General features: G+C 43.2%; 2 protein-coding genes across 2 annotated transcripts in view; both read left to right on the forward strand.

Annotated features, from left to right (window-relative positions):
- Positions 1–6,113: 6,113 nt before the first annotated feature.
- On the forward strand, positions 6,114–8,259 carry LOC311313138 (cytochrome c-like). Its single transcript, XM_084443195.1, has 3 exons — positions 6,114–6,223; positions 7,157–7,330; positions 7,546–8,259. Exons 2-3 carry the CDS (start codon positions 7,162–7,164, stop codon positions 7,689–7,691), a joined length of 315 nt encoding a protein of 104 aa, XP_084299321.1. The 5' UTR covers positions 6,114–6,223; positions 7,157–7,161; the 3' UTR covers positions 7,692–8,259.
- A 4,390-nt stretch (positions 8,260–12,649) lies between these two features.
- The window catches only part of pde11a (phosphodiesterase 11a), a gene marked incomplete at both ends in the record, with an annotated part of 41,939 nt that continues 32,131 nt past the window's right edge, over positions 12,650–22,457 (forward strand). Inside the window, 2 exons of the mRNA XM_084442921.1 lie at positions 12,650–13,429; positions 14,097–14,255. Coding sequence (XP_084299047.1) covers positions 12,650–13,429; positions 14,097–14,255 — 939 coding nt within the window. The remainder of the gene's footprint in view (positions 13,430–14,096; positions 14,256–22,457) is intronic.

Here is a 22,457-nt window from a genome sequence, read left to right on the forward strand (position 1 = left end):
TTTTAAGCAATGGTAGTGTTTACTTTTCAGTGAGTCTAACAAAATTGATAATCCATGGGTTGTGTCATTTCCCACATGTGACCTTCATTCCTGTCTGGGCTGATCATCGACAACTATGCTCCTGTGATCTGGAATAAAACAAGTGCAGAGGTAGTATTGTTTTCTCTTTCAATGTCTAGTTACAAAAGGTTGAGAATCCCTGGTGTAATGTAATAGTCTGTTGTAAATAAATCATTTTTAAAATGTAAAGCATGCCCCGAATTAATAGGTACCTCAAAGCATGAAGGTGTCAGTCCCCTCCTCTCCCAACTTTCCTGTCCTTTTCTACTGTCGCTGTGCCAATAAAGCAGAAATGTGTTTCTGAGCTAATATCTTCTTTATCCCTCTTAGAGGCTATGCGGAAAACCCCAGTCACAAGGGGAACCACTGAGGAGGCACTGCAGCAGGAGGCTACCAAGTACCTGAAGGGGGCGTCAAACAGGGAGGGTAGCTGGAGACAGTCCAAGAGGCTAGCAGAATCACTCCTAGACCCACATCAACTCAAAATACTGAACTGCTTAGGAGCACCTGGTTCTATGGCCTCCGACACTGGGCTGACTATGATGTAAAACAAGTCTGTAAGTTTTTTTTAAAGTTTTTTTAAAAAGAAATCTACAGTCTGTTTTGCAGATGAATTAACTGTGGCAAACTGATTGCAGAAACTGGATGACCAATTACAAGTCCCATTGATATACTAGACTTGTGCTTACTGTTATGTTTCTCTGTGTATGCAACTCTGTGTTTTGTTTTCTGCTCCTCCTGTTCTCGGTCCCACTCCCAGATTCCTGAGTGGATCCAGTTATTATTAATATAATTGAAAGCATTTTAATAAATATGAGCATTGTGATTTGTCATTTGTGGTTGTCACTGGATGTTATAGACGTTATGTAAAAATGTGGTTACCTGGTGGTGCTATAACATTTGAAATACTCCTGTTTTGAAATTATACCTACAGTATAGGTGTCTCAGTAATTACCCATTATATATTAGGCTATACTTTGCATGTATACCAGGTAAATGTTTAGTAATTGGGGGACTATAAAAGGAAGGGTTACCAAAAAAATGTTCAGAGTAAGTTAATTTAGCAATATAAATCCATAAACCTAGGGCCAATGGGCCTAGGATATAGACAAACTACCGGTGGAATGGTGGTGGAGCAATAGCAGGAGCATTTCAGATTACTAGCGGGCCGCTGTCCCTGATGCTAATAATCCAGCGGTCCGCTTGCCATTCGATGTGCAAATGGCCAGGGACCTGCCAGCGGATTAGCTAACTGGCTATCCCACTCTCATTGTGCTGGATTATATTGGAAGCATTGGAACAGGCGACGAGACCTAATTTAAATTATCAGACATTATTTCCTGTCAATTCAATTCACAGCTATTTCAGTAGCATGACTAGCTTCCGTCCTACCAGTCCTGAACAGAAACAAGCAAGCTACACACATAAACCAGGCTGGACCTGGCCTGGTTTGTGATAATTGCAACTCTTGCGATGTTCTGGTCTTTGCTGAGTGGTAGAAACACTGGAAGAAGAGCGCAGATCGAACTAATGACGTAGCTGTACTGACAACAAGCGGAAAAAGTGAGCGCGAGTTCACGCGAAGGGGAGTGGGATTCTGCAGAGAGTGAGGATTCGGCACAACACTTGTTTACACTAAACCAGACTTCAATTCGGAAATGCAAGTCATGTGGGCAACCGCCAATTCCCCTTTGCGCAAACATTAGCGTTATTACGGTAAATCGGGTTTTCTCTTGTAAGAACAGGTTTGGCGCCTTTGCATTCTTTTACTGAAGTCAACTAACTAATAGTTAACTATGGTTTGATTAAAGGGGCTCAGTTCGATTTCTCTTTTCTTTTTTCGGCCACTAGAAGGGGCAGTGGTGCAGCGTATCAGATATAAACAAGTGGGTGTTTTCACTCCATATAAGGATATGCTCCCCCACCCCCTCAGCCGCATCTTCGCTAGTCAGTTGAAATAATTCAACAGTAAATTTTGAGAACCATGTCGGACAACGTAAGTAACGTTACAGCAGTACTTCTCTCAGCCATGTTCAGCTAACGTTAGCTACATAGGCCTATTCCCAATGGCCATGTCTCAAACGTCCATTAAGATGACGCTGCCCCTCTCTTATATACGGTGCCGTTCAGGGGGTGGGGCTCAGCGCAGGGCTGGCTTCGCTCATAATAAAAAGAAATTCTGCATTTGCTCCACAGGCACAACACCGTTGGCTATATGTTCTGTACAGATAGTTATGACTCCCCTGGACCTATTTATTGCATATATTGGATTTCTGTGAATGGACGTTCTGGTGTGGCATTTCAAAATAAAGAACCTCTAAATTGTCAAATTAACTATATTTCCTTAATTTTCAGATTAGAATTAAAAGGAGATTGCCCATAACGCCACACCAACTCCACTCCAGAGTGCTAGCAGACTGTCACCCAGCGACTTTGAAGACATTCTGATGGGGCATTTCAAAATAAAGTCCCTCTAAAATGTCCTTTATCACATACTACTTTCCTCCAATTTAAGATTACGATAAAAAGAAGACTCCACATAATGCCACACCAATTCCACTTCAGAGTCCTAGCAGACCACATCAGGGTGTCACCCAGTGACTTTAAGGTCATTCTGATGTGGCATTTCAAAATAAAGGCTTTCTAAAATGTCCTATACGATTTACTATTGCCTCCAAATTCATATTAGGATTAAAAGGAGACCTGTTACAGGATGGGCTTGGAGCGCTCTGATCTGCCGTCCAGCTCTGAGCATTGGCTTGGCAACGACGCACCAGGTCCCAATCAGGAATCAGCGCAACTGGGGCTGATCAGATCCCTGCACTACAAGAGCCACGCTGACCTACCAGTCGCTGCCAGAATGTAGCCAACCTTACACAGTTTGTCGCTTCTCCAGCTATTTTACCTTACCAGTGCTATTTTCCCTTTTTTCGTGTCTCATCCCCATCTTGTCTTTTACCTCCAAGGAACCCCTGCTCCTCTCGTGCCTCCCTGGAAACCCGCTCCCCTCGTGTCTCCCTGGAAAGCCCCTCGGACTGAACCCTCTGGACTCGACCCTCGCCCCCGCTTATGGACTACCCCTCTGGATCTCGGACATTGTTCTGCCGCTCTTACACGCACGTTATTCAACACTTCGCCAGCCACTTACACACTGCATCATGTCTGGTAAACTCCACTGACACATAGTCCTACACCGCACCTACACAAAGATAGATACATATGCCACATACACCATGCTGGCGCATGACCTTTATTTTGAAATGCCACATCTGAATGTCCTGAAAGTCATTGGTTGCCACCCTTAGTTGGTCTGCTAGCACGCTGAAGTGGAATTGGTTTTGCATTTTGGGTGGTCTCCTTTTAATCCTAATCTGAAGTTGGAGGGAATGGTAAATCCTGTAGTACAATTTAGAGGGTCTTATTCAGAAATTCCACTTAATAATATCCTAAAAGTCACTGGGTAACACCCTGAGGTGATCTGATAGCATGATAAAGTGGAATTGGTGTGACATTATGGGGGGGTCTTCTTTTTATCCTAATCTGAATTTAGAAGAGAGTAGTAGGTCGTATTAGGACAATTTAGAGGGCCTTTATTTTGAAATGCCACATCCAAATGTCCTGAAAGTCACTGTGTGACACCCAGAGGTGGTCTGCTAGCACTCTGAAGTGAAATTGGTGGGGCATAATCCTAGTCTGAATTTGGAGGAAACAGAACAGACCAGTCATGGGGTAGGGTGGGGGGTAACTGTCCAGGCAGGGGAGGGGGGGGCTGTCCAGGGGGGTGTCTTCGTGTCTTCAGGGTTAGTCCACTGTGTAGCTGTTGGCTGTAGAGCTTGCAGACCGCCTCATGAAAGAAGCCCCTTGTCTTTTTACGGCTGCAGCATGGGTGAAAGCCCAAGCCAAATGTTCCATTAGAATAATAATAAAATGTTGAATCTTGATCTTCATAACACTCACTATCTGTCAGAGTGTAGCCTATATAAACTACAGGTGCATATGTGACTAGTGAAACTTTAAGTATAAGACTCCCATCTGGTGGTGCAATCAATCAATCAATATTTAGGCCAAGGGTAACCTCAAAACTTACAACAAAATAAAACAGGTAAGTATTTCTTGTGCATGCACCAGCAGGACTATTGTACAAGAAAAAAAGATATACATGCACTTATATGTGTAATATGTGTAAAGCCTCTAATACTGAAGGTATGATATTTGAGTCTTGCTCACCAGATCCCATTGCATCAGGCACACAGGACACCCCTAATCCCTGTGGGGTACCGTGAGCCTGAAGCTTAAGTAGTTATCTACATAACTGAACCAGCTCTCTGTGGAATGGACTGTACATTATGTGGCTACATAATCAGGACAGGAAACTCTCAATGACTAATCAATCTTTATCATTGTCAAAATTCAGTTGGTGTTCGGTGATTGGAAGAGGTTCCCTATTTGTCATAGTCTATTTGCCTACAACTCATGTGTAAGTGGTGGTCAAATGAATAGGAATCCCTGTGTAGCCTATCAGATTTCAAAACTGACCCTAAAGTTAGACTCATCTGACCTTTTTAACCCCATCCTAACCCTAGCCTTAATTCCACTGATCCTAAATATAGGTCACCTCGCTCTATAGCAGGGCTAATTTGGAATAGCTGCACTGTTCTTGCTAATTGCTAGGGGGGCGGCATAGGTCCCACCCCTACATTTCCAGCATATTCAAGAGGGAAGCAAAAACAGTTTTACCCAGGGGCCAGAAAGGTGAACTGTAAAAATGATTTCCTGACCACTCTCAACAAGATGATCGAGCAAGCTCCTCGAAAATGTTTGATGAAGTCTCTTATTATGACCTAGAAAGGACTGAAAGGATATCTCTCACAGGCAGCCAGTCATGTAGGTCCTAGTTCACAAGTACAAAAGGTATCAAGGTACATTGGTAGAACAACACTGATCTAACCTGACTGGGAAAATCCCCCTTGATACAACAATGCTGCTTACACCTGTAGCCTACTTTGTTTGTTATCTCAACTTGTAACACCCAATGTAATCATAGCACATTTGCATCGGCTGAAGATAAAAGTGCACATCTTGTACACAGTATTAGTCTATATGAGAAGATGTTCTGCATTTATGATCAGGGCAGTGACAACAGTGAAAATAAGCAACATTGACACCACCTGCTGTCCTGTGCTCACAACAAAATGAAGGCCTTAAATGGCCTGGCGCCAGGTTATCTGGTGGACCTGATCAACCTACACAAGCCCTCTAGAGCTCTGAGATCAGCTCAGCAGATGGTCCTTGATGTCCCTCAGGCTAGCCTTAGAAGTATTCTCTTACCACTTTTAAGTATCTGAAAAACACATTTTTTCTCTTTGGTGTTTTGATTGCACATAGACAACTCTTACCAGATCACAGATTTTACATCTATTGTCTTTATTAATGTTTATTGTGTTGTTTGTATGTATCATGTGTGTACTTATTGTGTTTTGTATTGTGTTTTATAGTTTTACTGTAAAGCACTTTTGCAAACCACTGGTTTTAAATGTGCTATACAAATAAAGTTGCATTGACAAAATAGTTTCTTTCTAACATGTTCCTTTGTAACATGGTCCACACTATCCAGAGCTAGTTTGCCATCTTTGGGTCTGAGTCATCCATGGTCTGAGTAGAGAGGGTAGGGCACCTCCTTGATAGCGATAAGGAAATTGTTTCAAAACTCCTCCCATATCAAGAATATTCCAAACTATACTGTATGCTGACACCAATCAAGTGTAGCCAATACACTTGTAGCCAATCATTTATAAACTGTAGCCCACTGGAGTTGTGTGGTATGAGGTCACCCAACAACCCATCACAATTGTACACAATTGTATGATATTTGTAATTGTAGGCTAGACTATTTATTTTCCTTCACTCCATGCACCATAGATTAGCCTACATGGCCAATGGCAGTCTGGGTTTGCGACAGCTGAGAACGACATTTTATGACGGTGAGAACAGAGCATGTGACTGGACTGCCTGGGATGACGTCACTATGGAGTAACTTCTCTCTCATTGAAGGACGACGTAGAAGGACGACGTAGGTTACTCTCTTCGGCGCGACCTCCCAGGCAAGAGGACTCACACTGAAAAAGATCTCAAGGAATACTTCTGTGAAAATATAACTGATCAAGTATGACTTTTCATGTACTTTCTTACACTGCGTTGTCCACTGACACTTATAGACATCAGATCTCACATTTTTCTTCGAATGAAAGTTAGTCTTCTTTTCGCCGGTGTCTGTGAAACGTGTCTTCGAGTCCGCTGGTTTCCTGGCAGCTAAAGTTACTAATGTAGCCCTTTGATTTATTTTTATGAATTCATCACTCGTTCTTTAAATATTCTAGCTTGTTTGTGATTGTAATGTATTCTTATTGTAGTCGCTGTAAGTTTTGACTATTGTTCAACTCTAGCTACACCCGCACGCATGCTCAGTCGAGCCGGTGCTACTACCGGTGCTAGTGCTAGCTAGCTACATTGGCTAATCCTCCGTTTGTTAATAGCTAGCTAATATAATGCGTGCGATTCAGTAGCTGATAGCTGCCCCCCCAGTTGACAATCTCACACGTTTCCTGTCATGAATATGTCTCCAATATAGCTAGTGATGTGTATTCAGCTCGTCGTTTTCTAAGACGTTGATCATGCTAGCACTAGCTAGCAGCACTGCAGTAATTGCGCAACATCTAGTTGGACGCCCCATGCGGCTGACAGGAGGCCTGACGGTACATTATGAAATCAAGTACAGTAGAAGACTTATTACCTGGAAAACCATGTCAGTGTATTGACTCAGTACACTTAGCAAGTAATCTTATCTGGTCAGAAACGTACTCTCACGGGAAAAGATGATGTAACAACTTGGTTATTGTGTGAGTTTACCAGTCAGACGTATTCTTCTGATTCGTAGCCTATTCATCAATGTGTGTGTGTGTGTGTGTGTGTGTGTGTGTGTGTGTGTGTGTGTGTATACGAAACTATCGCCCGTTATCACTTGATCTCTTTGGGCAAATAACTTGACAATGGTGTTGAAAGCTCATTTTGCTAATTGACAATTATCTATTATTAACAGGAATCATGGGTGACATTAACAAGGGAAAGAAGGCTTTTGTCCAGAAGTGTGCCCAGTGTCATACTGTGGAAGAGGGAGGCAAGCACAAAGTCGGTCCGAACCTCTGGGGTCTGTTTGGTCGCAAAACCGGACAGGCGCAAGGTTATTCCTACACAGATGCCAACAAAAGCAAAGGTAGTGAATCTAGCTACCCTACAATCCATCCTACGAACCATGACATAGATAGATACTTTATTGATCCCTCTGTGGAAAACATGCAAAGTGTCCAACTTTTTTTTTTCCAGTTGGTTCACTTCCTCATCTAGACAAATGTACTTATTGTAAGTGGCTTCAGATGAAAGTGTCTACTAAAGGACTAAAATGTAACATGTCTTCCCCTCTGATTGCAGGCATCGTCTGGGAGACCAGCACCCTCTTGACGTACTTGGAAAACCCCAAGAAATACATTCCAGGAACAAAGATGATATTTGCCGGCATCAAGAAGAAGGGAGAGAGAGCAGACCTTGTAGCGTACCTGAAGTCTGCAACTTCGTAGACCTCGTTCGTGGCTCTCTCTATGTTGTCCAGTGTGTGTCTGCCTTCATGCCGTACGTGTTATCAGCTGTTCAGAGGAGGGCAGGAGGCAGATCTTTCAAGGAGCTAGGACTTTCTATTCTAAGCCTTTAAACAACAGTTATGTCTTGTGCCTGACTTGGGATGGTGCAGCTCGGATGTCGCAACAGGACTTGATGTGACTCAGAATGGCGTTTGTGACCAGTGGCCATATTTATCACAGATCTATCTCTCTTTGATATGTTCCTTCATCTTGATGAAGGAATGAATGACATCCCCTGGTTTAACAGGTGCTTATATGATAAATTATTAAACCGTTGTGTATGTATTCCAGAATGTGTTGAGTGAAAGCTGTGTAGGATATTTACTATGAATTGATAGTGTCTTTGGTTTTAAGATTTTATGGTTACTGGTTTGAATGCTAACGTGTCATGCATCTAGTGAATCTGAATCGCAAGGGTTCCTCTGCTATGGTGATGTCTCATGTTGCCTGTACCACATATTTCAAACGTCATAATTCAGTGTCAACTGAATTTAATAAATCAGACTAAACATTGGCCTGTTGGTTGGTTTTCTGTAGTGGGAACAGCATATAAACAAATATACACTACAAATGAATACCTACAAACTCTTGTAACAGAGTCAAATTGAAGTGGTGCTGTCCCTCTTTTCCATAAGTGGGCAGTGTTGTTTTCTAGTAGTGGCATTGTCCCTCTGTTTCATTAGTGTGCAGTGTCATGTATTTTTCTAGTAGTGGCATTGTCCCTCTGTTTCATTAGTGTGTAGTGTCATGTATTTTTCTAGTAGTGGCCTTGTCCCTCCGTTTCATTAGTGTGCAGTGTCATGACATTTTCTGGCAGTGGCATCGGATCAAGTAACATGTTATGACGTAAATAAAGTAGGCTAGGTTACCCACAACCACTCTGAATCTTAGGAGAAGGTTGGCCTTAGGTGTAGGTCATGATGGATTCGGGTGCCATTTGCACATCGAATGGCAAGCGGACCTCTGGATTATTAGCATCAGGGACAGCGGCCCGCTAGTAATCTGAAATGCTCCCGCTATTGCTCCACCACCATTCCACCGGTAGTTTGTCTATATCCTAGGCCCATTGGCCCTAGGCTTATGGATTTCTATTGCTAAATTAACGTACTCTGAACATTTTTTGGGTAACCCTTCCTTTCATAGTCCCCCAATTACTAAACATTTACCTGGTAAATACATGCAAAGTATAGCCTAATATATAGTATTTCAAATTTTCAATTACTGCACATTAATTCAATAACTGACATAGCACCACCAGGTAACCACATTTTTACATAACTTCTTTAACATCCAGTGACAAACACAAATCACAATGCTCATGTTTATTAAAATGCTTTGAATTATATTAATTATAACTGGATCCACTCAGGAATCTGGGAGTGGGACCGAGAACAGGAGGAGCAGAAAACAAAACAGAGTTGCATACACAGAGAAACATAACAGTAAGCACAAGTCTAGTATATCAATGGGACTTGTAATTGGTCACTTAATTAGTCACCCAGTTTTCAACAATCAGTTTGACACAGTTAATTTACAACAAACTATTACATTACACCAGGGATTCTCAACCTTTTGTAAGGCCCACTTCTGATTGTTAAAATTCTGAGGACCTAATTGAAGCAGATCCTGATCCACCCCTTGGTGAATTTTTCACTGTTTACTCCATTAACTAGACATTGAAAGAGAAAACAACACTAACTCTGCACTTGTTTTATTCCAGATCACAGGAACATAGTGGTCGATGATCAGCCCAGACAGGAATGAAGGTCCCATGTGAGAAATGACAAAAGACACAACCCATGCATTATAAATTTTGTTAGACTCACTGACATGAAAAGTAGACACTACCATTGCTTAAAAATATGCAAACTGTATAAACTTGTGATCATGATCATGATACTGAGCCCAGTTTCTTAAGTGAGAGGAGAGCATTCTTGCGCTCATTGCACGCAAGCTTTCCTCAGTATTGTGACAATATTACTACTTTTTAAACCCTTAATAAGCATTATTTGACCTTTAAATTTTCTTCATTTACATAAACAGACAGTGAGTGTGTGGTCTCTGAAATGATAAAGAAATATAATATATAAGTAGCAGAAATAATTACACAAATAACAAAATAGCCTAACTCAAATACTCATTGAATTACTGAAACTGAACAAGGAACACAGTCTATCTAAGCCTGTTGCTGCCCTCCTGTGGCCTAGAACGGTAAATGCAGTCTATCACCGGTAATACACGTTTGTAGCCAACTAACAAGAACGTGCATGAGAACGTACATGAGAGTTACTGTCTGGAACTAGTTGCACAACCGGCGGTTGCAGAGAGTGAGGCTGTTGAATGGATCTGTGTAGCCACCTAGCAGCATTCAGTAATGGCCTGTTCTTTATTAATTAAAACTTTTAATAATATATTAATGTTGAGGATAAATGGGTATTTTTGCAGTGTTGTAATTGAACTTTTGTTTTGTAGGCTTATGTGGAAAGGGCTTTTTTTCCCTATAGCTTAAGTTTATGTCACAGATCAGTTGACTGGCCACCGTAAGTGAGCGTGTCTTGCTCACAGTTGGTCTTACAAAGATTGGATAATTGAAATTCGGGGCTAGTCAGCTGGTCTTGTACATTTATTTTTGTTTTTTATTTGTTTGTGCATTTTAACCATCTCCCCACTTGCTGGTACAAAGTGTGCAACAGGTTTACCTGGCTGAGACTGTCATCAAAAGTTGGGGCCTTTTGCACCAGTTTGGTTGGCTTGCAGCTCTACGGAGATGCAGTGTATTGTCTACTCTGAGGAGGTGAAGAGTAGCCGATCAGGCGGAGTGTAGTGTACACGTACTTGAGTCACATATGAACCCCCTTCTCTTGTTGCAGTCATAGGCCAGAAGCCAAGCCAGCTTAAGTCAGCAGTGGTCATCTTTTGTATATGTATTGTCACTGTATGTCTGTCATTGCTCTCACAATATAAAAATACATGTAGAATAAAAGTATTTTAATATTAATGTGTTCAAAATAAAGAAACTATTTTTGTATTCTACACTGAGTCCAGTCTATTAACTACCTGGGTTACATTTGTATACAGCTTTACATTTTGAACCAGAATTTACCTGACCTGTCCGGGGCGTTGTGTTGAGCTGGACGTCAGTGACTATGTTGTTCAAGACTACCCTACAGTGACGGTTGCAAGCAGAATTTTGACGGTATCCCAACCGAGTTCCACCATGGGAAAAGGGACAGGGGAGGGCGTGTCATGGAAGCGGAATTCCGACGGTATCCCAACAGAGGTCCACATGAGTTTTACCATCAGAAATAACGTGTGCAAATGCAAGTGGAATTCCGCTCTGAGACCACTACCGACTCACCAGCAGAAATTCTCCAGCTGTTTAACAACGGTGCCCCTCTAGACACCCCCCAGTAGAAACACTCCAGCGGATTGTCGCTCTGATTCCGATGGAGGCCCGATATCTGTGTGCTATCTGGGAAAATTTGGAGTGTTAGGATGAATGTGTGGAGGCTTGGGGTATAGTCCCAGAAAATCATTCCCATTGGGTCTTGAACCCCGATCTCCCAGGTGGGAGTCCAATACTTTCACCGCTACTCTACTTGTGCAGTAGAGATCAGTTGGTTGATTTTGGTGTTCTTCTTTATTTTGGTGTGCTGGGACTACTGCCTCTTGTGGTGCCAACAGAGAAATGCAGGTCAACATTGACCGGAGTAAGGGAGGGATGGAGGGACTGGCAACCAGACAATCGCTATCCAAGATGCTGGCTTACAGCCATGCACAAAAAGTCTATGGTGCCAAGAATGGTCCCTGACAGGGCGGTATACCGGGGTGTAGCCCTGAATAGTATACCGACCTGGACCAGGGCTAGCTCGACCCTGTACACGGACATGACACTGGTAGCTCAACCCAGTACACTGACATGACACAGGTAGCTTTACCCAGCACGGACATGACAGAGGTAGCTTTACCCAGCACGGACATGACACAGGTAGCTTGACCCAACACGGACATGACACAGGTAGCTTGATCCAGTACATGGACATGTCATGTCTTTGCATGATTGCATTGTCCTGTCCTGTCCTGCTGCACCCTGTCCTATCCGTTTTCAACAGCGTGTGCCATTACCCTAGTCAAATTCCTAAAATGTGTGAACCATACCTGGCTAATAAAACGAATCTTGGATTTTGAATCTTTACATGGTGGGGATTTCCCTATGTTACAGTGGTGGACCCACTTTAACGCGCCATACACACATACACTCTCCACCAGGGGCCACTGTTATCACACTTTAAGGGTATAGGCTACTAAATTGGAAAGCCCATGGTCCAGGTCGCTTTATTGGCCTTCTGCCGCAATCAACCTTCACTAATGGTAGGTTATATAGGCTGGTTATACCTATTTATTATGTAAGTCAATTGGGAGGAATTATCAGAGGGGAGTTGCACATCTGAGCTGATGATGAGTTCTGAGGTTTTGGAGATGCGTTCGAATGACGATGTGGAGCGTCGAAAGTAGTCGACGTCATTTGCGCACAAGATCTACACGTTGGTGATGAGTGGTACACTGTACATTGTGGACATTTCTTTAAGGCGAAGCCCGTGAGTGTAAACTGTGAACGTGCATTATCGTTTATTTGTTTGTTTTTAAAAAATCACAATTGGATTTATTGCAACAGACTGCAAAACTGTTTTGGGAAATATTGTCGCTCAGGTCTCCATCCTATTTTGCGTCGTGCGCTGTACCCGAGTTGTCGAGCTCCGGTGGAGTTACATTCGGAATGGGTAGTCGGAAGTTCTGGTTGAAATGTTTTCCTTTTTTTGACACTGAATTGTTATAAATGAACATTTTCTGTCTAATTTTATTTATATGGTTCCCCGAGGACCATCGCAAGACCAGACATGGCAGTATCGAATATGGTATTCTCTGACGTTGAAAGTTTTCTGGACAAGCATCCCGAGTTGTTTGAGGACTACTTGAACAGAAAGGGAAAGTATAGCATGGTGGAAAAATGGCTCAAGAATCACCAGGCAAGTAAAACACCAGCTGCCTCTGCAGAGCCAGAGAAGACGACTGTCTGTAAAGACAGCTGGGCAAGCAAAGGTGATGGTCTCCAAAGGAGAGTCTCGCAGAAGGAGTTGCGGAAAACTTTCGCCAGATCAAAGGCTATCAACGCAAACAGGACGTATGATGAGCACGTCAATTCCAGGGCTCAGGAGCCGCTGACCAGTATGAGACGCCGGGCTCTGCTAAGGAAAGCCAGCTCCCTACCCCCGACCACTGCCCACATCCTCAGTGCGCTCCTGGAATCTCGAGTGAACATACCTCAGTACCCGTCCACAGCTGTCGATTTCAAATATTACCTGAAGGAACATAATGAAAGAGACTTTTTCTTGGAACTGGTAAAAGACATATCTAACGACTTGGATTTAACTAGTCTCAGCTACAAAATCCTGGTGTTTGTATGTATTATGGTTGATTCAGACCGCTGTTCCTTATTCTTAGTGGAAGGCACGGCCAATAAGAAGACATTGGTATCAAAGTTCTTTGATGTTCATGCAGGTATCACAGTTTTACCGTCTCTGACTAACTCGGATGAAGTTCAGGTTCCCTGGGGAAAAGGAATCATTGGATATGTTGCTGAGCATGGAGAAACTGTCAACATCCCTGATGCTTATCAGGTGTGTAATAGTGTGTGTGCGTGTGTGTGTGTGTGTGTGTGTGTGTGTGTGTGTGTGTGTGTGTGTGTGTGAATCCGTTCTGTTTTAGTTTTTCAAGTGATGCAGCACTTTCAGCTGAATCCCCCCATATCAACAGAGACACGAAAGATACACATTTTAATGACCAATGGCCACTGAGCTGAAGGACTTAATAGACTGCGCACTGCCCGAGCATTGTACTTAGTATGTTGTCTGTATATTGTATGTTATTTTTGTTCCTTATCTGTTTTTGTGGGTGGGCTTTTGTTATTGTATGTCTTTAAGAGAAATAAAGATAGAAATTTGATTAAAAATAAAACATTTTAATGACCAAGAAACACATGTATTTTATCACTATCAACAGTCAACAGTATGAATGTTGTTAAAACATAATTTTATACCAATATTTTGATGCAAATGAGACCTTGAGCACAACACAAAAATGTATCTATTGTATACTGCAATGTACATGTGCATTCTGCACAATGCACATTAGTGGGCAAAACTGATAAACCGTGAATTTATTAACAAGACAACAATTGTTAATTGCTGACATGATACAATTTCAAAACGTCCTGTTAAATTATCACTCTCTTAAAAATGTTATTGATGTGTTCCTTTTGTTCTGCTTCCCCATCATGCATTGCAGGACCGTCGTTTCAGTGACGAGATTGACAAGCTGACAGGTTACAAGACCAAGTCTCTGCTGTGCATGCCTATCTGCAACAGTGACGGAGAGATCATCGGTGTGGCTCAGGCCATCAACAAGAGTCCTGGAGGAGCTGCCTTCACTGAGGACGATGAGAAGGTACAGTAGTTTAGCATAAAGCTAAAAAAGTTGATTTCCATTACAACTATTAACACTCCGTTGTGAGACTATTACTAGATGAGTCCTGCGCTGAATTTATCTTTGAGTGTGACTCTCTGCTTCTAACTGTGCTTCTCCTGAATACTTCACACATTATCCCGCAATTATCGCAATTCTCATTGTTTGAACCAAGAATTATAAAGCTATAAGAGTTATGCCTTTGTCTCCGAGGGAACATCTCACATCTTTTATATCAGCTTCCTGAAACTATTAATGCAATGAGTTAGAAACTCCAAGGAAGACACATCTAGACCATGTTAAGACCACTTACAACTTAGACACCACTGACTAGTTCTCATCTGAATCATTTGAAAGGAATCTATTCATTAGTTGAAACCACCTAGGTCACTCATTTCTACCATTCTGATCAGAATCAGAAATCGTTTTATTGCCATGCAGTCTTTCAACGTATTAGGAATGTGCTTTTGGTCGTGGTGTATAACATGGAGACAACATTAGACAGGGCGCAGTGACGAGACAGGACAGTGCAAAGACAGGACGGTGCACAGGGCGAGTACAAAATGCTTGTTTTGCAAAAACGGATAAGCTAAGAAAAATAACAATAGCCTATACCAAAATGGTGCGGTCAGTGTATATCCAGTGAGTGAGCAGATAGATGTGTGTGTGAGTGTATGTACAGTATGTGTATGTGTGTGTGTGTGTGTGCGGTGTGATATGTGGTGCGGTGTGTTCTATACAGTATGTTCAGTGGTCATGTGCAAGTTCCTCTCAACGGTGGCGGGGTCCTTGGTGGGGCAGGGGTGGTGGGGGGGAGCAGGGGGGAGTCGGGACACAAGTTTTGCTGATGAGGCTGGTGGACGTGGGGAAGAAGCTGCCTCTCTGAGGTGCAGACATGGTCCTGATGGACCGCAGCCTCCTGCCTGAGGGGAGTGGCATGAAGAGATTATGGCCGTGGTGGGAGGAGTCGGCCGCAGTCTTCCTGGCCCACTTCAGGGTCCTAGAGGTGTGCAGGACCAGGAGGGAGGGCAGGTTGGACCAGGAGGGAGGGCAGGTTGCAGCCGATCACCTTCTCGGCAGATCGGATCAGGACTTGATGATGGAGGTGTAGAAGAGTACTGTCATTTTCTTTGGTAGTCTAAATTTCTTTAGGTGTCTCAGGATGATGCTCATTCAGTTCTGTTAATAGCACCCAAAAAAACACTCTAAACTACACTGTAAATTCCATAATGTAGAAATGTGATCTATTAAATGTTTACATCGTACTCCAGTCACAACACAGCAGTGGTGTTGTTTAGTTCAGCATTGTTGTTACTGGGGAGGGAATATGTTCCCATTACCCATTACCATATGAAGGATTGCAAGAGCTCTGTAATCTTAAACAAATCACTCACATATCTCACTCATATCGCCGTAAAAGTGATGGTTCTCTGTATGGAAAATAGCATGGTTCTCTTTGGTTCCTAGAGAGAAGTGGTTTCAGCAACATAGCAGCGTTCTATTACTGGTCATTTGTTTTGAGTAAAATTAAGTGTTTCTCCACCCTTTACTCGTCTTTCAGACTGTCATGTTTCTGGCCGGCTCTACCTCTATCCAAATGGACAAGTGTCTATCGTTAAGTCAGACCTTAAGGCAAATTGATGCACCTGTATAGAAAATATCTTTCAGTTTTATACTATTTTGTTTGACAATAATCAAATTACAGTTGATCTAATGACAATTAAAATAGAAGCAAAGTAACTTCTAAGTAATTTTTACTTCTACTCTAAGTCATACAGTGGAGTATATGACATTACACACAGCGCTGCATCAAATTTTTCTTATGTGTCAGCTTTTGTTGCCACACAAAGGGTCAGAAAGTCTTTGCATCATGAGTTTAAGCTGTAAACAGATGAGCCAAGCTCGCCGTTGTTGGGGCTCGTGTATGGCACTGATGTTCCTGATGGAATCTGCTGATTCCTAATAAACTGTTATTTGGCACAGTCACTCATTTAGCTCACTCCTCGGTCTCTGAGAAGCGTAATGAGCCGTGTTGTGCTCTTCCATGGAGGGCAGCTGTCCCTGGGATGTGTGGGAGAGTTGTGCACCCTGACCCTTGGACTGTCTTGTTTCATCAACGCATCTCTTAACCCCGGTTGGCTGGGCAGGAAACTTGCTCGGAAACATGAAGTCGAAGAAATCTCCCACAGTGAACATGTTAAACCCTAACGCACCATTGAAGATATTCCTGACGCATCCTGTGCATTCTGCCGTAGGTATAGACCGAAAGCCCCTGATTATTAGATTTAGACGCGTTCCACTGGGTATAATGAACAGAAATGACGCACACGTTTTTTTCTTCGTGTTTTTCTGCATGTTTCACATTGCATTAGCATCACGCTAATGCTTGGGAGGGCTGCAGCTGAATTAGTAATGAATCCCTATGCCACTGTAGTATCTGAGAGCACAGAAAGGTCCACACGACATGTTCTCCACGTACAGAGCCAGCAAGCACCGCTTTAACTATGTAGGTAATGTGGAAAATGAAGGGGTGCCCCGGTGGCTCAGTGGGTTGAGGCGCTTACCATATAAAGGCTAGTCCTTACCGCAGCGGCGTGGGTCCGAATCCGGCCCACGCCCTTTGCTGCATGTCTTCCCCTCTCTCTCTCTCCCACCTTTCCTGTCTGTCCTTCAACTGTCTATCCCATTAAAGCAGAAATTCCCTAAAAAATATCTTTAAAAAAAGAAAATGAATGCTACAGTATGCCCTCCATTATAATGCTCTGTTATGGAATGGTTGAAACACATTATATGACTCAGTTCTTAAATGCCATTCTCAGTAAATTGTGTTGTGTTGATTCCCTGCAGGTTTAGGGAGTCCTAGGGAGCGAGGATAATGGTTGTACTCATGCATAATTGTATTTTCTCATTATCTTTATTTGAAGAATACACAGATTGGATTTCTAATATGCAAATATTATGTTGACTTCATGATGCAGTTTCTGGACCTCACATTGTCACTTTGTTTTATTTGTTTCATTTTGCAGTATCTTATAATACTAGTTAACAAAAATAGATCTTAGATTGTATTTTTTGTATTTTTCCAAGTAGGACAGTAAAGTGTAATATACAAGTTCCTTCATTTAAAATGTACCTACAAATACAGTTCAATACTGTTGAGGGTTAGGGTTAAGGCTAGCAGCCAAACTGTCCCCTCTCTCTGCGTCCTCTAATTCCTGTCCCCATTGCGCCACATTTCCTGGCACATTGAGTTGAAGCAATACTCTAATAAACACTATGGTAATAACCACTTTCACACAAGTTCCCAATTGTTTTGAGTAAATATGCAGAGAGAGAAAAGAGAACTCAATTTCTCAGTGGAGCTACAGACTGATGCTACAGATTTACAGTTAATAATATAATCAACAGGTTATCTGGCAGATTGTGCCTCTGGATGGAATGAACACCATTATACTGATGATACGATATTCAAATTCTATTTGTAACACCTCTGTATAGATGTAGTCTTTGGCATCACTCATTCATACTGATATCGAGTAAGGTGGTGAGACAAGTCAAGTCAGACAGTAATATCCCATGTTCCTGCCTACCAGCCATAGTGTAGCATGGGTTCAACCTGTGCACAACATCCCAGCCATTTATAACTGCTGATAACCCTGAGGATGTCGGCATCCCACCGTGAAGAGGACCCCAGTGTTGTCCTTTATTCCGCTCCCTGTGTCCCTACAGTGCCTGAATTAAATCTAAATTAAATGCCCTTTAAAATAATTGAAGCTGTCTGGTGTACCTCTGGCGTGAGTCCTGGCAGGATATTGCCAGCAGTGGCTTTGAGAGGCAGGCTTAATGGAATGACATGGACTCATGACAGCTGCAGTAGAGTCATGTGAGCCACAGACCTGGTCTGCTGGCTGACAGCAGTCCGGGGGCTCGCTGGCACTGTCGCTTTGCGCCTCATTGGACAGACGTCAGCGGCACAGAGCAGGAAACAGTGCTCCCTTCTTTTGATTGGCTGAACTCGTGCTGAACTGATGTTGAAACGCTGCTCTGTGGCTCGCTGCCCAGGGAGCGGCCCCTCAGAGAAAATCAGAGTAATTAGTGCCAATTTGGGCTTCAAGTGATGATCATTAAAGAGGGAAAGGCCTGTAACCTTTCATCGAATGCCCTCTTTCTCTGGTTTCTCTTTTTTTCCCAGGGAGGGGATCTCTGTGATTCAGACGTGTCTGCAGTGGCCGAGGTTGGGTTAGGGTTAGGGTGTTACCGCAGGCCTGCCTCTCGCATTGACATTCAAAATGGCCGACATTGAGGGAAACATGCTGTGTTGTCTGTTCACTTGATAAGATAAGTTATATATATATATATATATATATATATATATATATATATATATAACTTATCTTAACTAATTAACTAATGATCCTCAGGAGGGGAAATTTGGGCATTACAGCAGCAGAAAGATAGAACAGAACAGAAGAGGTACAGAATAAAATCAAGAATCAAGGGCGAATCTCCTGAGCACAGCTCTGTACTCCTCCTCATGAATGACACCGAGGCCCTGGTCACGGAGATTGCAGGGGCCTGCGTTCCACCAACGAAAACTGTTGATTGTCTTCGTTAATGTGAGGCAACACCGCCGCTGGGTCTGGAACGGATCAAGCTGTCTTGTCGGTTATTACACCCTCGACTCTGGGGTCTGATATTTGTTTTTGTGGAGGATAGGTCCCCTAGTGCTAATGCTGGTCTGCAGAACACAGGGAAACCACCGAGGAGTCACTACCCTTTAAAGGCTCTCATTCATCCAGTGGAATTAAGGTCTATAAAGAACTGGAGCGCTTTACAGCCACAGCTCCTCAGGAGAGTCTGGCTGAGAGGTAACACATGTGCGTAAATCCACCCCAGCGTCGTTACTCTGAACACACTGCACCCTCAGAATTCATTGTGTCAACGTCAGCTTTAAATGTCTTTTTTTTAGACTAATAATATTAAAATGTCACTTTAGAGCAGTTCATTGTCATAGCTAATTGGATGTAGTGTTCATCTACTGTTGCTGGGTTACTGGCCTGCTGCATCGCTCACTGACTGTGCGTCTTGAGAGCTGGTTTTACCCAACGAGCAGTGGCCTGCATGTGGAAATGAGCAGTGGCCTGCATGTGGAAATGAGCAGTGGCCTGCACGTGGACATGAGCAGTGACCTGCACGTGGAAATGAGCAGTGGCCTGCATGTGGAAATGAGCAGTGGCCTGCATGTGAAAATGTGCTGTTCAAGTGTTCTGGGAAACTAGGCCACGGAGACGCCCTCGCTCCGCGAGGAACCGCAACGCCGCCGTCACTGAACGCCCACGATGTCCCTTCCTGTCCCCCTCAGAACTAGGCCCCTCAGAGCTAGGCATAAGACAGGGAGGAGACAGGATCATTCATTTTCACCTGCTTTGTGAACTGTCTGAAATTATTCATGGGGTAATTAAATAACAAAGAGCTGGCCTCATTGTGGAATTTGTCTCGGTGTGGATTCCTCTGGCATTAATATTTGTGCTGTGCTGGCGCAAGCCTGCATCATCCTCGTGACATCAGAGGAACCGGAGGCTTTGCTCCACATACACCGCTGCAGCCGGGGAACAGACAGGCTGGGGAACACTCTGGGAACAGACGGATGGTGGAACACTCTGGGAACAGACGGATGGTGGAACACTCTGGGAACAGACGGATGGTGGAACACTCTGGGAACAGACGGATGGTGGAACACTCTGGGAACAGACGGATGGTGGAACACTATGGGAACAGACGGATGGTGGAACACTCTAGGAAGAGACGGACTGGGGAACACTCTGGGAATAGACAGACTGGGCAATGCAATATTGATCTCGCATCACAACACATGACATGAATGAATACAGTCTTGGCTAGCTCCATGAGTTAAACAGCTGTCCTAGCCTAGGCCTGTATCTACTGAACCTCTGTCATAACACTTAGACATAGATAGATAGATAGATAGATAGATAGATAGATAGATAGATAGATAGATAGATAGATAGACAGACAGACAGACAGACAGACAGACAGACAGACAGACAGACAGACAGACAGACAGACAGACAGACAGACAGACAGACAGACAGACAGACAGATAGATAGATAGATAGATAGATTAGACAGATAGATAGGCTGCTATTCAAGGCCGTGGTCAGCTAGCTTCACTATTAAACTACTCTTCACGGGTAAATCCTGAGGTCTCCAGGCAAACACTCTTGTTTGTAATGCGGCCCTGTATAATGACCTGCCTGACAGAATCTAATTAGAGCGAGCAATGCTTTACTTGAGTTTCCCCCGTTACTTCTACAGGCAGATCTATAGCTGGGTCCCCAAAGTCCAGCCTGGTAATCAATCTGTTCCTGCTGGCTCTATTGATGGCCCCAGCAACCCTGGAAGATTATTATTATGCAATTTCATAGGACTGTGGAAATGAAGGTCTATGTACAGCATGGGCTTCAGCTTGAGCTTCAACTTTTTTGTTCAGTGTGTGAAAGCAATATTTAAGGTAAAATGATTTATGTGTCAGGATGCACAAGGACTGCTGGGATGGTAACCTTTATCTTCCTCTTTTACATGTGGCATAACATTGTAATCGGTCAGGTAACCGCACCGAATTAACATTTTGAAATGAATAAACGGTTTGTAATTGAACGCTAATGCGTGTTGGGGTAACAATCACTTCCTCTGCCAGACAAGCAAGCAAGCAATTAGGAAGCAATGACGGAACAACCAAGCGACAACCTATCGATGAGAGGTTTGCTGGTGGAATTACGAAGCAGGTTCAAATGATGCTGTTGCCCTGACTCTGTTCACTCACCCTGAGCAGATGTGAGGCACTTATCTCCCCATCGCACTCTCACATTCTCCCTCCACTGAAAGAAGATCTCTCTTAAGAGGAACCAGGTGCCACTCTAGCGCTGGCCACACCTGAACAGCCTCTCATGTAGGTATCGTCTCCGGGTTCCTGGCCTTTCCTTGCACAGTTGGTTGCAGAGAGTAATATGAGCAGAGGCCAGCGCCGAACACTGAGAGGAGAGCAGCAGCCCGATATCTATTGATACTTAGTCAAAGGGTAGTTATAAAAGCAAGGGCCTAGAAGATGCTGCTTTATCATGTAACTCAATAAAGCTAACCTGAGACTAGAGCCTTCGGTGCAGATTAGAGCTGGCAGACACTATGGGGGTTGTCACACAGGTTTTAGAAAAAGGGGGAACAATAGCATTTATTTACCCAATAATAATCAATAATGAATCCGTTCAAAAATCAATACTGAAGTCAATAAAGGAAAATAAAAAAGTAACTTGACCGACAGTAATGGATCCTAACTCAGTGGGGTATTGCTTTGGTCCAAATCTATACGGGCATTTTGCTGTCACTAGGCGTCTTTGTTCGTAAATCTAACATGTCCTGTTATGTTATGTTGTCAGCTAGCTGGGAAAAGGTACCCATTGGCGAGCTGATAACATGGTTACTATTCACTCAGCTAACATTACTCTTGTGTTGCCTATGCTAGCTAATAGACTGACATGTGGACTGGTTCTATCTGTAATTTCCCTTGTAGTCCTATTAACTCTCAATACTGTAGCAAAACTACATGTGTAGTAGGGCTGCACGATATTGACAAAAACGTACATTGCAGCAATATACTTTTTTTGCGATATATATTGCGATATGTAAAACAAGGCGTGGGAGTCCCCGATTAGTTCTCGGCCTCTTTTCTAATCTTGCTAATTGCTACCTGTGCTGTCGCCGGGCTTGGCTTGATGTTCATTGGTGCATTAGCGCCTCCTACTGTTGCGAAGCTATATCTCAGTAGGCATAGCAGGAAAAAAATTGCAGGCCCAGCGATGTGACTATTGCGCAAGCGCACATCGTAATGACGATGTGTAAAGGATATATTGTACAGCCCTAGTGTGTAGGTCCACTACTGAGTGTAGGTCCACTATTGAGAGAAGGACATCCTCTGGCGGGCACCCAAGGCCGGTGAATGAGTCGAGTTCAGATGAACTGTTTTAAGTCCTGAAAGTCAGAGACGCTCGTTAGCTCTCAGTCTAATTATATATGACTTGTTTCAAATGCGCAGTCAGTTGCAGACCATCAATAGGCTAGACAGTCCATCACTTATAAACTAATGTTTAGCAAGAACACAGAAACACA

This window comes from Borostomias antarcticus (genome assembly GCF_949987555.1).
Source record: "Borostomias antarcticus genome assembly, chromosome: 9".
NCBI classification, from domain to species: Eukaryota; Metazoa; Chordata; class Actinopteri; order Stomiiformes; family Stomiidae; genus Borostomias; species Borostomias antarcticus.